This window comes from Oncorhynchus mykiss, chromosome 21 (assembly GCF_013265735.2).
Source record: "Oncorhynchus mykiss isolate Arlee chromosome 21, USDA_OmykA_1.1, whole genome shotgun sequence".
Taxonomy (NCBI): domain Eukaryota; kingdom Metazoa; phylum Chordata; class Actinopteri; order Salmoniformes; family Salmonidae; genus Oncorhynchus; species Oncorhynchus mykiss.
In genome coordinates this window covers 60,352,390-60,370,499 of record NC_048585.1, presented here as the reverse complement: position 1 = coordinate 60,370,499, position 18,110 = coordinate 60,352,390, and the positions used below count along the sequence as shown (strand labels likewise).

Sequence of the window (18,110 nt, the reverse complement as noted above, 5' to 3'; positions counted from 1 at the left end):
AATATTTGACTCCTTCAAGCGAGGCTACGAGTTTCGGCTGTCAGTCATTCGATTTGTCCCAAATTACACCCTATTTCCTTGACCGGGGCATAAAATCAGGGTGTCATTTGGGACTGATTAAAATCTGTCAAACTATAGTCTAAACCAACTGTTTATAATAGTCGTTTTACAGAGCCAATGAGAGACCTAGGGAATGTGAACTCTGCTCTGTGATAGGACAGGAGCCAGGATTCCACTACTGGGATATCTGCCCACGTGGAGAGTGAGTATGAAGTTTAGTTGCCCCAGTAACTAACTACTCCCTGGATATACCCTCAGTCCTACAGCCACAATATATATATATATATATAAATAATCCCAGTGAATTTCAGTTTTGGCAAGTCGTTAGTTCATCCTATATCACGTAGCTATACTTTAGTCTACATAATGGACAGAGAGAAAGAGGAGATAGGGAACAAGGGGGTTAATGCCAACCGTGCCGTGAAGTGGACCACAGCTCGAGCCCGCCCTCGCGCACCTTTTCAAAGCGTGTGAGGATGTCACAGGGAGATACTGTATGTTAGGAAGCTAGAGATAGACAGAGAGATATAGGAAGAACAGATGGAGAGAGGGACAGAGTTAAAAAAAGAGAGAGCGAGAGGGATTGACAACGAGGAGCAGCAATAACAGGAAACACAGCGCGCAGGGCTTTGCTTTCCTACGGAGCGGATGCAGTGACCAGAGCAAACAGAAGGGCACGAGAGGAGCGGTAGCAGACACATAAAACGGGAAGAGGAACACTAGAACACCTCAGAACTAACCGGTTCTAACATTCTCACAGAGAGAGAGGAGAGTCGGTTTCCTTGCGGGGTGTTATCCAATTGAGTGAGTTATTGTCTTAAGTCAATTCTACTTTTGGTTCGTCTACACTTGACTACTCCGTATGTCCTTTGCCGTGAGTGCACTGACCTGTGTGTGCGCGTGTCCGTCCATGTTTATGTAGCCTAGCCTATTATCAACTGCGACATACTGTACGTGCACGGATAATTAATGGGTGGCAGCTGCTCATTATGGAGGACTAAACCTGGCATAATTAGAAATGAATGAAAGCACACAAATAGATAAATACATAAATAAATGCTCATATAAACAGATTAATGAATGCACACAGATTAATAATTAATAGCAGTTTATTTTTGTTATTTTAATTGATATGATTTGTTTCTGTATTTCTTCCGCCAATATGATAATGAGGGGGGCGTCAACCAAACATATGTGGCTGGTATCTAACACACCATTGGTTGATCAATACCACAGTGCCGTTGCACTTGCCTGGGCTGCGTCCAGTATGACATAACGGTGTTCAACATTTAAAGATCATGTTTAACATTAGCACCTCCCACCCCCTAAAAAAATCAATAATGTGTAGAGCATACATGTATCAGTGTCACTATTTTTTTCCCGACATTAGAAATTGGAGATAAAATCTATTTTATGCTGCTGTGGCGAAACACGCACCGTGAAAACACACAAATGGAACATTGTCCTACGTAGAATCCGGTGAACAACTTTGTAACACTGAGCCATTGACTGACTGACTACACCAGGTAGCAGTGTTATGGGTGGGTTTCTTCTGACAATAAGACACCGGGCTACAGCCATATGGTTTTGAACCTAGAAGAAGACCGAGAGACGGGAGTAGGCGAGAAGGAGTCGGCCGGGATTGGTCAGAGGAATGTCCAGTTGGACAGAAATGCACGGTAAGCTAATGTTACAAGATAACTAGCTTGGCTACAACTGAAAGTCGAGTTGGCTGGCTAGCTAGTTGCATTTTACAGTCAGATTCTACATTTTACACTTAGGTAGCTAGCTAGCTGCGTTTTACAGTCACTCTACATTTTACACTTAAGTAGCTAGCTAGCTGCGTTTTACAGTCACTCTACATTTTACACTTAGGTAGCTAGCTAGCTGCGTTTTACAGTCACTCTAAATTTTACACTTAGGTAGCTAGCTAGCTGCGTTTTACAGTTACTCTACATTTTACACTTAGGTAGCTAGCTAGCTGTGTTTTACAGTCAGACTGTAAATTTTACTCTTAGATAGCTAGCTAGCTAGATAATGAACTAAACTACAAGTATCATAAAATATGACTACCTAGCTAGCTACGGTAGCTAAATTATCTGTCAGATGTAAAGCAAGCAGGATCGTGGCATGTGTCAGAAGCAATGCGTGTTGGCTAGCTCATGTTAGCTAGATCACATTAGCTAGTCAAGTTTTATTAGTCGTGTTTACAGGATACGCATGGTATTCGTGGTCCAATGATTACTTACTTGCAGGTTCCTTCTCGATAATGCAACAACAATACTAAATAAAAGAGAAGAATACGAACATAAAGTAAATGGCTCGGTAGAATATAATACATATTTTAGCCAAAGTATAATACAGGAAGGCACAATTTATAGTCCAACATTTACATGTGTATTGGGGGGGGGGGAGTAATAAGTATATACAGTGCCTTGCGAAAGTATTCGGCCCCCTTGAACTTTGCGACCTTTTGCCACATTTCAGGCTTCAAACATAAAGATATAAAACTGTATTTTTTTGTGAAGAATCAACAACAAGTGGGACACAATCATGAAGTGGAACGACATTTATTGGATATTTCAAACTTTTTTAACAAATCAAAAACTGAAAAATTGGGCGTGCAAAATTATTCAGCCCCTTTACTTTCAGTGCAGCAAACTCTCTCCAGAAGTTCAGTGAGGATCTCTGAATGATCCAATGTTGACCTAAATGACTAATGATGATAAATACAATCCACCTGTGTGTAATCAAGTCTCCATATAAATGCTCCTGCACTGTGATAGTCTCAGAAGTCCGTTAAAAGCGCAGAGAGCATCATGAAGAACAAGGAACACACCAGGCAGGTCCGAGATACTGTTGTGAAGAAGTTTAAAGCCAGATTTGGATACAAAAATATTTCCCAAGCTTTAAACATCCCAAGGAGCACTGTGCAAGCGATAATATTGAAATGGAAGGAGTATCAGACCACTGCAAATCTACCAAGACCTGGCCGTCCCTCTAAACTTTCGGCTCATACAAGGAGAAGACTGATCAGAGATGCAGCCAAGAGGCCCATGATCACTCTGGATGAACTGCAGAGATCTACAGCTGAGGTGGGAGACTCTGTCCATAGGACAACAATCAGTTGTGGCCTTTATGGAAGAGTGGCAAGAAGAAAGCCATTTCTTAAAGATATCCATAAAAAGTGTAGTTTAAAGTTTGCCACAAGCCACCTGGGAGACACACCAAACATGTGGAAGAAGGTGCTCTGGTCAGATGAAACCAAAATTGAACTTTTTGGCAACAATGCAAAACGTTATGTTTGGCGTAAAAGCAACACAGCTCATCATCCTGAACACACCATCCCCACTGTCAAACATGGTGGTGGCAGCATCATGGTTTGGGCCTGCTTTTCTTCAGCAGGGACAGGGAAGATGGTTAAAATTGATGGGAAGATGGATGGAGCCAAATACAGGACCATTCTGGAAGAAAACCTGATGGAGTCTGCAAAAGACCTGAGACTGGGACGGAGATTTGTCTTCCAACAAGACAATGATCCAAAACATAAAGCAAAATCTACAATGGAATGGTTCAAAAATAAACATATCCAGGTGTTAGAATGGCCAAGTCAAAGTCCAGACCTGAATCCAATCGAGAATCTGTGGAAAGAACTGAAAACTGCTGTTCACAAATGCTCTCCATCCAACCTCACTGAGCTCGAGCTGTTTTGCAAGGAGGAATGGGAAAAAATTTCAGTCTCTCGATGTGCACAACTGATAGAGACATACCCCAAGCGACTTACAGCTGTAATCACAGCAAAAGGTGGTGCTACAAATATTAACTTAAGGGGGCTGAATAATTTTGCACGCCCAATTTTTCAGTTTTTGATTTGTTAAAAAAGTTTGAAATATCCAATAAATGTCGTTCCACTTCATGATTGTGTCCCACTTGTTGTTGGATCTTCACAAAAAAATACAGTTTTATATCTTTATGTTTGAAGCCTGAAATGTGGCAAAAGGTTGAAAAGTTCATGGGGGCTGAATACTTTCGCAAGGCACTGTAAATGCACCTGCACTGTGATAGTCTCAGAGGTCCGTCAAAAGCGCAGAGAGCATCATGAAGAACAAGGAACACACCAGGCAGGTCCGAGATGTTAAAAAAGTTTGAAATATCCAATAAATGTCGTTCCACTTCATGATTGTGTCCCACTTGTTGTTGATTCTTCACAAAAAAATACAGTTTTATATCTTTATGTTTGAAGCCTGAAATGTGGCAAAAGGTCGCAAAGTTCAAGGGGGCCGAATACTTTCGCAAGGCACTGTATATACAGTGGGGCAAAAAAGTATTTAGTCAGCCACCGATTGTGCAAGTTCTCCCACTTAAAAAGATGAGAGAGCCCTGTAATTTTCATCATAGGTACACTTCAACTATGACAACAAAATGAGAAAAAAAATCCAGAAAATTACATTGTAGGATTTTTTATGAATTTATTAGCAAATTATGGTGGAAAATAAGGACCCGGGGTGGAATGGCAAATTTCTTCAGCCCCCTTAGGAAGTAGAGACGCTGTTGCAACCTCTTGACAAGACTGGTGGTGTTGTCGATCCATGACAAGTCCCCTATGATGTGGACACTGAGAAACTTAAAACTCGTGATTCTCTCTACTCCCGTAGATGTGGATTGGAGCATGTCCCCCCCTCTGCTTCCTGAAGTCAACAATCAACTCCTTTGTTTTGTTGACGTTGAGGGAGAGGTTGTTGTCATGACACCACAATGCCAGTTCACTTACCTCCTCTCTATAGGCTGACTCGTCGTTGTTGGTTATCGGGCCTACAACCGTGGTGTCGTCATGGAGACTAGATAATGGAGTTGGCGTCGTGCAAAACCCCACAGTCGTTGGTGAACAGGAAGTACAGCAGAGGACTGAGGACACACCCCTGAGGGGCCCCTAAGGGAGTACAGCACAGGACTGAGGACACACCCCTGGGGGGCCCCTAAGGGAGTATAGCAGAGGACTGAGGACACACCCCTGAGGGGCCCCTAAGGGAGTACAGCAGAGGACTGAGGACACACCCCTGGGGGACCCCTAAGGGAGTACAGCAGAGGACTGAGGACACACCCCTGGGGTGCACCTGTGTTAAGAGTCAGTGTGGAGGAGGTGTTGTTGCCAACCCTCTTTCAGATGTAACTCGGAGGTGTAGCCTACTTTCTGAATTAAGCCATCGTGGATACCTAATTTAAGAGGGATGTAAATTAGGATAGCTAGCTAGCTAGGCTAATTCTATACATCCATCTTTGAAGCAGTTGGGCTGCAAAATTAGGTCTCAACAATCACAGGCATCTAAACTAGCAGCTAACCTAGCAGCTAAACTAGCAGCTAAACTATCAGCTAAACTAGCAGCTAACCACAGTCAAATAAGGAAGATGCTGCCATGATGGAAGAAGTCCCTTGTGAAGCTAGCCACAATAAGGATTAGCCACAATAGTGGAATTTGCTGTTCGCCATAGCAATTGTTAGTGAGATGAGACGTGGTGCCATAATATAAATAACAGCTTAGCAAGCTATAGATTTTAATGATTTCTTGGAGCCTGATGGAGATGTATGGCTGCATCTAAGGCAGGAGATTTGTCTGCATCCAGGTGGAGGCTTGCTTCCAGCAGGAACATGTCAGTAAGTCATGATATTATTGTTTTCTTTTACATTGCATCATAACAAGTTCCTCGGTGTCCACATCACTAAGGACCTATCATGGTCCAAACACACCAACGCAGTGGTGAAGAGGGCACGACAACGCCTCTTTCCCCCCTTCAGGAGGCTAAAAAGATTTGGCATCGGCCCCTCAGATCCTCAAAATGTTATACAGCTGCACCATTGAGAGCATCTTGACTGGCTGCACCACCGCCTGGTGTGGCACCTGCATGGCATCCGACCAGAAGGTTGGGAAAGGGCTTCTAAGTAAGCATTTCACTGTGACGTTTACAACCTGTTGTATTTGACGCATGACAAATAACATTTTATTTTTATTTTTGATAATATGCAGGGGACCCTGTGCTAGTGGGAGGGCAGCGGTCTCTCTCTTTCTAGGAGACTCGATACCTCTATCCGTCACACTTCAGGTGCTAGATACAGACAGGTCCAAGGACACCCAGAGCCACTACCTGCGATCTCTCCAGAGCACTGGAGTTGTACTCCTCGTAAACCTCCTTCACTGTGGCGGCAGGTAGCCTAGTGGTTAGAGCGTTGGGCCAGTAACCGCAAGGTTGCTAGATCGAATCCCCGAGCATGACAAGGTAAACAATCTGTTGTTCTGCCCTACCACCCTGTTGTCGGCTAGCAACACATCAACAAACCTACCACCCTGTTTTCCAGCTAGCAACACATCAACAAACCTACCACCCTGTTTTCCAGCTAGCAACACATCAACAAACCTACCACCCTGTTTTCCAGCTAGCAACACATCAACAAACCTACCACCCTGTTGTCAGCTAGCAACACATCAACAAACCTACCACCCTGTTTTCCAGCTAGCAACACATCAACAAACCTACCACTCTGTTGTCAGCTAGCAACACATCAACAAACCTACCACCCTGTTGTCAGCTAGCAACACATCAACAAACCTACCACCCTGTTTTCCAGCTAGCAACACATCAACAAAACCTACCACCCTGTTTTCCAGCTAGCAACACATCAACAAACCTACCACCCTGTTGTCAGCTAGCAACACATCAACAAACCTACCACCCTGTTGTCAGCTAGCAACACATCAACAAACCTACCACCCTGTTTTCCAGCTAGCAACACATCAACAAAACCTACCACCCTGTTTTCCAGCTAGCAACACATCAACAAACCTACCACCCTGTTTTCCAGCTAGCAAGACATCAACAAAACCTACCACCCTGTTTTCCAGCTAGCAACACATCAACAAACCTACCACCCTGTTTTCCAGCTAGCAACACATCAACAAACCTACCACCCTGTTTTCCAGCTAGCAACACATCAACAAACCTACCACCCTGTTTTCCAGCTAGCAACACATCAACAAACCTACCACCCTGTTTTCCAGCTAGCAACACATCAACAAACCTACCACCCTGTTTTCCAGCTAGCAACACATCAACAAAACCTACCACCCTGTTTTCCAGCTAGCAACACATCAACAAACCTACCACCCTGTTGTCAGCTAGCAACACATCAACAAACCTACCACCCTGTTTTCCAGCTAGCAACACATCAACAAACCTACCACCCTGTTTTCCAGCTAGCAACACATCAACAAACCTACCACCCTGTTTTCCAGCTAGCAACACATCAACAAAACCTACCACCCTGTTTTCCAGCTAGCAACACATCAACAAACCTACCACCCTGTTTTCCAGCTAGCAACACATCAACAAACCTACCCCTCTTTATCCACAGACTGTTTCGAGGAAGGATGCAACTATCACTGCTTTCAAAGGCCACAGTCAAGTTTTTTTGTATAAACAACTTTTTAAAATGTTTTATTGTTAATTATAAAAACAAAATTCTAACTTTTGTGGTATAAGAGCTTGTGATTCAAAAGGTCTAAGGTAAATTTAAGTATCATGTCCACGGTAAATTCCTTTTTATTCATGTATATCCGACACAACACAGGCTTGTCAACTAAAATATATATCCCAGACAAGACTGAAGAATGGTACAAGTCGACAAAGTGACTATAAGTCAGTGCTTGTGTCCGCAGCTGTTGGTATGAATTTGAGTGGTTACAATACAATACAATACATGCTGAGAGACTACTGCTGTACTCCCCGAGTAAGGCCCTTGTTTCCGGGTACCACTGAAGGCCACAGTCTTCAGCCAAGGCAGCTTGAAGATGTCACACATCCAAGCCCATTTCACAGCATGCAGTGGCCCTGATACATTGATTACCTTTCATCACCAAAGACATGTTAGCATTTACTGCACATGTTGCTGAACGATTCAATCTTTTTTGTTAGTGTCATTGATGTATGGAAATTCAAAATACGATATTCAGTTCATAAGCATTGACTGTAATACCTCTAAGGATCGGGGTAGGCAACCCTGGGCTTGGGTTGCCGCAGGCACTTCATGTTTTTGTGTGTGTTGAATTTAGGAAATCACTGAACTAATCAATTAGCATAGTTGGGGCCTCCCAGGTGGCGCAGTGGTGAAGGGTGCTGTACTGCCACCAGAGACTCTGGGTTCGCGCCCAGGCTCTGTCGTATCCGGCCGCGACCGGAAGGTCCGTGGTGCGACGCACAATTGGCCTAACGTCGTCCGGGTTAGGGGGGGCTTGGCCGGTAGGGATATCCTTGTCTCATCGCGCACCAGCGACTCCTACCTGCCTTCCCTACACTCTAACCACTAGGCTACCTGCCACCCCTACACTCTAACCACTAGGCTACCTGCCGCCCCTACACTCTAACCACTAGGCTACCTGCCGCCCCTACACTCTAACCACTAGGCTACCTGCCTCCCCCTCTAACCACTAGACTACCTGCCTTCCCCCTCTAACCACTAGACTACCTGCCTCCCCCTCTAACCACTAGACTACCTGCCTTCCCCCTCTAACCACTAGACTACCTGCCTTCCCCCTCTAACCACTAGACTACCTGCCTTCCCCCTCTAACCACTAGACTACCTGCCTTCCCCCTCTAACCACTAGACTACCTGCCTTCCCCCTCCAACCACTAGACTACCTGCCTTCCCCCTCTAACCACTAGACTACCTGCCTTCCCCCTCTAACCACTAGACTACCTGCCTTCCCCCTCTAACCACTAGACTACCTGCCTCCCCCCTCTAACCACCACCTGCCCCCCCCCTACACTAGCTGGCTAGTTAATGGCATTTTTTTAGCAACTTTATCAATCAGATGAATAGCTAGCAAATGTATCCGTTCACCAACGTGTAACTTGTAGCAGCTAGCTGACACCAAGTTTTCGATGCACGCATCCACGCATCCACACGGGAAAACGGGTAACCTGGAGATACGTCGTTCTCCGCAGCGGCCAGCACTGTCACGGGTCTATGTGAAGATAGCCACAGCAGGGGCCAGCACTGCCACGGGTCTATGTGAAGATGGCCACAGCAGGGGCCAGCACTGCCACGGGTCTATGTGAAGATAGCAGGGGCCAGCACTGCCACGGGTCTATGTGAAGATAGCAGGGGCCAGCACTGCCACGGGTCTATGTGAAGATAGCCACAGCAGGGGCCAGCACTGCCACGGGTCTATGTGAAGATAGCAGGGGCCAGCACTGCCACGGGTCTATGTGAAGATAGCAGGGGCCAGCACTGCCACGGGTCTATGTGAAGATAGCCACAGCAGGGGAGCATTCGGTTCGCCTTCTAAATAAACGAACGGCACTGAAACTGATGCAAACGGAAACAAAACAAGTGGAATCATGCCATATTTGGACTAGATAACACGTTTGGAATGTTGCTATATGAATCAAAACAAAACACAATTTAATTTGACAGAAAAGGACAAATCAGTTAATCGCCCTGTGGATGTATTAGACTTAATAATTGTATATTATTTTTTGTTTAATCTTTTTATTTAACTAGGCAAGAAATTGCATTAGGGGCATACTTTATGCACTGTACAGCCTTAGCCATGGATCTTGGTTCTGTGAAATGGAGTTTCAGGCTATTCAGTGACACCCAAAGAACACAACTTTGAAGAGTTTGCACAGATATTAGCATTGTAGCTGATATTAGCATTGTAGCTGATATTAGCATTGCCGCTGATATTAGCATTGTAGCTCATGTTAGCATTGTAGCTCATGTTAGCATTGTAGCTGATATTAGCATTGTAGCTGATATTAGCATTGTAGCTCATGTTAGCATTGTAGCTCATATTAGCATTGTAGCTCATATTAGCATTGTAGCTCATATTGCAGGACTTTGATTGTGGGAGTTCACCTCCCCAGTCAGTCTATTTGTACCTATTGGACATTAATATTGCAATGTACAGACCTTTATTGAACCTTTTTATTTAACTAGGCAAGTCAGTTAAGAACAAATTCTTATTTACAATGACGACCCCATTTTACGGACCCAATAGGTATTAGCCTAGTCAGTGACACCCAAACGAACACAACTGTGAAAAGAGATCGAATTTGAATAATTGATATTCACCTATTTTTAAACTGTTGGATTATATAGTTAATGTTGCAACGGAATTATTAATAACCCCCTACCATGGTGACTGATGTGACCTGTTCGCTGTACCGTTAAACTGCCACACGTTTAGTTGAATGAATTTATGGATTATAGCTAGGTTAAAATCCTATTTAAAATGTAACTTTTCTCTTTTGTCTGTCTGTCTGGTCTGTCTGTGTGTCTGCTTGCCTTTCTCTTTCCTGTCCGGCATGTTTGTCTATATGTGATAGAAGTACAGTGAAATGTGTGTGTGTGTGTTGTTATCACTGTCAAGTAGAACTACTGCTTTCACACTGCTACCTCTCTACCTCCACTGTTGTCATCTCTCTCTGTCGTGTGGGGGGGGGGGGGGGGGCACTGTTGGGGTAAAACATCTGAATAAACAGTCAGATCTCCCTCGATAAATTCTAACAGCCACACATAACTGAGTGTTATGGGTTTAGTATTTTCTCTGAAACATTCAGTTTGTCACACCTGAGTGTTCCAGGTGCCTGATGTGGGGTGTAAGGTACGGTCGGACACAATGGGGTTCCTATCACTTTTAAACACAAACTTGATTTCTAACCAGTTTAATATTTTCTCTCTTTCCAGAAACAGTCATCGACGAGGAGAATAGAAGGTTCCATGGATTCCCCTTCTGATCTGTCTGGTCGTCAGTCCTCCCTCATTTCTCCCTTTGACCTTTACCCTGACCCCTCCACCGCCCTTGACCTCCCCAGACACCTCACACCCTCTGGAGGTGGGCACGGTGCACCCTACCCTGGAGCCAACCCCTCCTACCCCCTCATCCACCACCTGCTGCAGCCTGGTGGAGCCCCCATGAGGTCCGGGGGGGAATTACACCTAGACAGATATAACAGAGTAGAGGAAGGGATGGAGGAGGAGGAGGAGGGGATGGGTGGACGGTTGGTAGGGGTGGGGGGGAAGAGGCTGAGCGGTGACGCCCTAGTGGCGGACTGGAGTTATGACATGATGAGAGTGAAGCGATTGAGACTGGAGAGTCTAGATAAAGGAGATGGAGAGATAGGCTTAGAGGAAGAAGAAGAAGAGGAGGAGAAAGGGAGGAGGAGTGCGGAGAGGGGGAACAGGGAGAAAGGGAGGGAGGGGAGGAGAAGGGAGAGAGAGGAGCTGAAGGAACAGTTGGAAGAGGCGAGAGGAAGACTGAAGGCCTTGCAGGAGAAAGTATGGAAAGCATTCGGAGAGAGACCCGCTCAGGAGGAGAAGAAGAGGTGGACCGGAGGAGAGCAGGAGGAGGATGATGATGGAGAGACGGACAAAGAGGAGGAGGAGACAGCAGAAGGGATCACTGAAGAGGAGGTGGGAGAGGAGGTGGGAGAAATAGACAATCTCTCTCTTCCCTTCATCCCCTCTTCTCCCCACTTCCAAGGCATCTCTAAACAAGACCGAAAAGCGAGGGATCATGAGAAAAGGAATGAAGAACAGAGGAATGCGAATGGAGGAGGGGGGGTGTTTTTGGAGGGGGTTCTGGAGAGGGCGGCAGTGTGGATGGGGTGTGGGGTGGTGAGGGGGGAATGGGAGCGTTTTGGAGGGGAGCAGAAGTTTGCCCAAGCTTTGAAACAGGAACTGGGAAGCGCTGTAGCTCGAGTCATCGATAGTGTCCTCCGTCTATACACCCAAAACAAACCTCTACCTCCCTCCATTCATCCTTTCACCCTGTCACCCAGAGAGGGAGGGAACGAGGGAGGAGGCGGAGGAGGAGTGTGGGCAGCCCTGAGAGAGAGGAGGGAGAGAGAACGGGGTGGAGGTTCACCTCCCCACTCAAACAGAGCTCCGCCCCCCCACCAGGAACAATCTGAAGCGTTGCCGTTGATTACCCGTCGCCCTGACAACCGCCGAAACCATCTTCTACCCCTCAACAACCACCCTAACAACCGAACTAAAAACCCTCTTCTCCCTCCTCACCCCTTCCCCCCTCTCTGCCAGCCTCACCCCCCTCACCACCACACCCACCCCGCCCTCCTCCCCCCCTCCTCTTGTCATAAGGACTCCTCCCCCTTCCTCCCGCCCTCCTCCTGCCCGCTCCCCCTCCCCCTCCTCCACTACACCATGCAACAGCTCTTCACTCGTTCTCTCTCTCACCTTCATCCTCTCCACAAAGGGAACGTTATGAACTCTGATGCCTACATGGAGGGGAACCCTTTCCCCCCTCTCCTCACCCCCTCCTCCTCTTCCTCTCGTCCCTCCTTCCCTCCGCTCGCTGTGATGGAGGGATTGGACCGGCTGGATGGAGGGCTGCAACATCATCATGAGAGGGATGGAGGGATGAGAGGAGGAGGAAGAGACGGTGGGATGGATTCTGGGATGTATCTTGGTCCGGGTTCAATATCCTTTTTTTTTTGGAGGAGGAGTGAGAACAAGTGTGTGTGTGTGTGTGTGTGTGTGTGTGTGTGATCTCCATGCTACTCCTTAACCATGGTTACTCTCAGGAGGGTTTGACTCCCTGTCATCTGAAGAAAGCCAAACTGATGTTCTTCTACGCTAGATACCCCAGCTCTAACACGCTCAAGACTTACTTCCCCGATGTCAAGGTATCACACACACACACACACACACACACACACACACATGGACTCTACAAGGTGTTGAAAGCGTTCCACAGGGATGCTGGCTCATGTTGACTCTAGAAGGTGTTGAAAGCGTTCCACAGGGATGCTGGCTCATGTTGACTTCAATGCTTCCCACAAGTTGTGTCAAGTTGGCTGGATGTCCTTTGGGTGTCGGACCATTCTTGATAAACACAGGAAACTGTTGAGAGTGGAAAAACCCAGCAGCGTTGTAGTTCTTGACACAAACCGTCGCGCCTGGCACCTACGAACATACCGCGTTCAAAGGCACTTAAATATTTTGTCTTGCCTGTTCGCCTTCTGAATGATACACACAGACACACATACTCTCTCTCTCTCCATTACTCACTCTCTCTCTCTCCATTACTCACTCTCTCTCTCTCTCCATTACTCTCTCTCTCTCTCTCTCTCTCTCCATTACTCTCTCTTTCTCTCTCCATTACTCTCTCTCTCTCTCTCTCCATTATTCTCTCTCTCTCTCTCTATTACTCTCTCTCTCTCTCTCTCTCTCCATTACTCTCGCTCTCTCTCTCCATTACTCTCTCTCTCCATTACTCTCTCTCTCTCCATTACTCTCTCTCTCCATTACTCTCTCTCTCTCCATTACTCTCTCTCTCCATTACTCTCTCTCTCCATTACACTCTCTCTCCATTACACTCTCTCTCTCCATTACCCTCTCTCTCTCCATTACTCTCTCTCTTGCCATTACTCTCTCTCTCTCCATTACTCTCTCTCTCACCATTACTCTCTCTCTCTCTCCATTACTCTCTCTCTCTCCATTACTCTCTCTCTCCATTACTCTCTCTCTCTCTCTCTCTCCATTACTCTCTCTCTCTCTCTCCATTACTCTCTCTCTCTTCATTACTCTCTCTCTCTCTCCATTACTCTCTCTCTCTCTCCATTACTCTCTCTCTCTCCATTACTCTCTCTCTCTCCATTACTCTCTCTCTCTTCATTACTCTCTCTCTCTCTTCATTACTCTCTCTCTCTCCATTACTCTCTCTCTCTCCATTACTCTCTCTCCCTCCATTACTCTCTCTCCCTCCATTACTCTGTCTCTCTCTCCATTACTCTCTCTCTCTCTCCATTACTCTCTCTCTCTCTCCATTACTCTCTCTCTCTCTCCATTACTCTCTCTCTCTCTTCATTACTCTCTCTCTCTCCATTACTCTCTCTCTCCATTACTCTCTCTCTCTCCATTACTCTCTCAAATTCAAATTCAAGCTGCTTTATTGGCATGAAAAACATTGTGTCAATATTGCCAAAGCAACAATGTATACAATATACATTGTAACAAAATTATAAATGATAGCAAATAATAATATAAAATGGTAGTAAATAATAATACAAAAATAAATACAAAAATAAATACAATAAAATGGCTCAGTCTACAGTAATATTACAGTAAACATTAATAATTATAGAAATAACAATAATAGTAATAATAAGTAAGTTACTGCAATGCAGATGTTATTATTCAGTGTCCCTCAGGCTATGGCAGGAAAATACATATTTGGCTGCTAGAGGAGCCATTGCTCCTTCGCCCATGAGTATTCTTAGTTTTTCCTCTGGGTTCAATTTGTAAAAATGTGGAATATATGTAGTCATTTCTGTGAATAATGAATCTCTTTGTGAGGAATATTTATCACAGTAAAGGAGAAAGTGCATCTCTGTCTCTACCTCCCCTGTCATGCAGTGACCACATACACGCTCCTCTTTGGGTAGCCATGTCGTTTTATGTCTGCCGGTTTCTGTTGCCAATCGGTGGTCACTCAGCCTGTACTTGGTAAGGATCTGTCTCTGCTTTGTATCTCTGACAGAGTAGAGATAATCAGCCAATTCATATTCTCTGTTTAGGGTCAGATAGCAATTTAGTCGGCTTTGGGATTTTGTTTCGTTTTTCCAGTATTGTAAATATGATTCCTTTGATTGGTTCATGATTTTGTTTATTGGAATTCTTTCTTTTGAAGCAGTGCTGGTGTCAGCTTGGTTGGTGAGGTCCAACACCAGCTGACTGAGAGGGCTCGTTTCTGGGCTCAGCTCTTGGGCTTGAAGTGCTTTAAATTGCAGACTCGAATTTGGACTTGAATTTAGATGTAGCCAAAATTTTAATGATCTTTTCTGTATTTTTATTATTACTGGAAAGCGGCCCAATTCTGCCCTACATGCATTAGTTGGTGTATTTCTCTGGACTTGTAGGATTTTCCGACATAATTCTGCATGTAGGGCTTCAATTGGATGTTTGTCCCACATTTTAAAATCCAGTTTATTGAGTGGCCCCCAAACCTCACTTCCATAAAGTGCTATTGGTAGGATTACATTGTCAAATATTTTAGCCCAAATTCTAATTGGGATGTTGATTTTGAATAATTTCATTTTTATTGCATACATTGCTCTGCGGGCTTTTTCTTTGAGTGCCTTCACTGCCATATTAAAGTTTCCCGATGCAGATCTGGTCAGACCAAGGTAGGTGTCATTTTTTGTGTGTTCAATTAAGGTGTTGTTCAGGGTGAATTTACATTTGTGTTTCTGACATCTGTTTTTTTTTGGAAAATCATGATTTTAGTTTTTTGGAAATTTACTGCCAGGGCCCAATTATGGCAATATTGCTCCAGAATATTAATGTTTTGTTGAAGACCTTCTTTGGTTGGTGATAGAAGTACCAAATCATCAGCATATAGCAGGTATTTTACCTCTGTGTTAAATAGTGTCCTGGGGCTGCAGTCATCAGCATATAGCAGGTATTTCACCTCTGTGTTAAATAGTGTCCTGGGGCTGCAGTCATCAGCATATAGCAGGTATTTCACCTCTGTGTTAAATAGAGTCCTGGGGCTGCAGTCATCAGCATATAGCAGGTATTTTACCTCTGTGTTAAATAGTGTGAGTCCTGGGGCTGCAGTCATCAGCATATAGCAGGTATTTTACCTCTGTGTTAAATAGTGTGAGTCCTGGGGCTGCAGTCATCAGCATATAGCAGGTATTTTACCTCTGTGTTAAATAGAGTCCTGGGGCTGCAGTCATCAGCATATAGCAGGTATTTCACCTCTGTGTTAAATAGTGTCCTGGGGCTGGAGATTGGTCCAACATGTCTGCTAATTCATTGATATAAATATTGAAAAGATTTGGACTCAAACTGCAGCCTAGTCTCACACCTCGACGTTGTGAAAAAAATTCTGTTCTTTGGTTTTTGATTTTTATTGCACACTTATTTTCTGTGTACATACATTTTATTAAGTCATACACCTTACCACCAAGCCCACTTTGTAGAATTTTGTAGAATAGCCCTTCGTGCCAAATCGAATCAAATGCTTTTTTAAAGTCAATAAAGCAAGCAAAGATTTTGCCCTCTTTTTTTTGGTTGGACGTGTTTATTAATTAGTGTGTGTAAGGTGTATATATGGTCAGTAGTGCGATGGTTAGGGAGAAAGCCAATTTGACATTTACTTATTACATTTTTTTCTTGAAGAAAGGTTTGAATTCTTGAATTCAAAATGCTACAGAAAATCTTTCCCAAGTTACTGTTGACGCAAATTCCCCTGTAATTATTGGGGTCTGATTTGTCTCCACTTTTGTGGATAGGGGAGCCCCTGGTTCCAGACATCAGGGAAGCAGCCAGAAGTTAAAACCATGTTGAACAATTTCTCTCTCTCTCTCCATTACTCTCTCTCCATCTCTCTTTCCCACCTGTTAGTTCAACCGCTGCGTGACCTCCCAGCTCATCAAGTGGTTCAGTAACTTCCGTGAGTTCTTCTACATCCAGATGGAACGCTTCGCCAGACAGGCTGCCCGCGACGGTGCACCCTGCCTGGGGAGAGAGGGCAGAGAGCCCCCCCTCCGCCTGGGGAGAGACACGGAGCTCTATCGCATACTGAACATGCATTATAACAAGAGCAACGACTACCAAGTAAGTGTGAGGGGTGTAGGGACTAGCTATCTGTCACTGTGTATCTCTCTTATACATGCACATTGAACGTCTCACCCTCCCTCTCCTCCTTCTCTCTCTCTCTCTCTCTCTCTCTCTCACCCTCCCTCTCCTTCCCCCTCCTTCCTCCTCTCTCTCTCTCTCACCCTCCCTCTCCTCCCCCCTCCTTCCTCCTCTCTCTCTCTCTCTCACCCTCCCTCTCCTCCCCCCTCCTTCCTTCTCTCTCTCTCTCTCTCTCTCTCTCTCTCACCCTCCCTCTCCTCCCCCTCCTTCCTTCTCTCTCTCTCACCCTCCCTCTCCTCCCCCCTCCTTCCTCTCCTCTCTCTCTCTCTCTCTCTCTCACCCTCCCTCTCCTCCTTCCTCCTCTCTCTCTCTCTCTCTCTCACCCTCCCTCTCCTCCCCCCTCCTTCCTCCTCTCTCTCTCTCTCACCCTCCCTCTCCTCCTTCCTCCTCTCTCTCTCTCTCACCCTCCCTCTCCTCCCCCCTCCGTCCTCCTCTCTCTCTTTCTCTCTCTCTCTCTCTCCTCCCCCCTCCTTCCTTCTCTCTCTCTCTCTCACCCTCCCTCTCCTCCCCCCTCCTTCCTTCTCTCTCTCTCTCTCACCCTCCCTCTCCTCCCCCCTCCTTCCTCTCCTCTCTCTCTCTCTCTCTCTCTCTCTCTCTCTCTCTAGGTTCCTGACAGGTTTGTGGAGATAGCAGAGTTAGCACTGAGAGAGTTCTACACGGCGATACAGACTGGGAGAGATAGTGACCCCTGCTGGAAGAAATCCATCTACAAGATTATCTGTAAACTAGACAGCCCTGTTCCAGATAGTTTTAGACTGCCTGGATGTCCAATGGGCTGAGGAGAGGACACACACACACACACAGAAAACACACACACAATGCGCAAGGGACACACACACACACACACACACACACCGCAAGGGACACACACACACACAGAAAACACACACACAATGCGCAAGGGACACACACACACACACACACACACACCGCAAGGGACACACACACACGAAAAACACACACACACCGCAAGGGACACACACACACACACCGCAAGGGACACACACACACGAAAAACACACACACACCGCAAGGGACACACACACACAGAAAACACACACACAGTGCGCAAGGGACACACACTCACGGAACACACACACACACACACACTGATGCAAGAACACACAAAATGAGCTGACGAATGAAATGTCAAATATGTCAGTAGTATAAATACACACATTGGACTAATAGTAAACGTGTTTTCATGGAGAGGTATACAGATGCTATACTGTTATTAACTACTGCACTATGTGTTCTGCCCTGAATGTCTCTGGTTGTCTGTCGCTAATAGTTCGCTTGCTCTTATTGGCTGTGTTACTCAATACCACAT

At 45.5% G+C, this 18,110-nt stretch overlaps 1 protein-coding gene across 2 annotated transcripts; it reads left to right on the top strand.

Moving 5' to 3' along the window:
* Positions 1-434: 434 nt before the first annotated feature.
* Positions 435-17,690, top strand: LOC118942962 (prospero homeobox protein 1-like). 2 transcript variants are annotated; one of them, XM_036958316.1, is made up of 5 exons: positions 435-864; positions 10,802-12,553; positions 12,652-12,759; positions 16,487-16,699; positions 17,386-17,689. In XM_036958316.1, the coding sequence occupies exons 2-5, from the start codon at positions 10,835-10,837 to the stop codon at positions 17,557-17,559; spliced, it is 2,214 nt and encodes a 737-aa protein (XP_036814211.1). In that variant the 5' UTR covers positions 435-864; positions 10,802-10,834; the 3' UTR covers positions 17,560-17,689. The 2 variants fall into 2 exon arrangements, with proteins under 2 accessions (XP_036814211.1, XP_036814212.1); XM_036958317.1 differs by lacking the exon at positions 435-864 and adding an exon at positions 929-1,739 and having other exon boundaries at positions 17,386-17,690.
* The last annotated feature ends 420 nt before the right edge of the window (positions 17,691-18,110 follow it).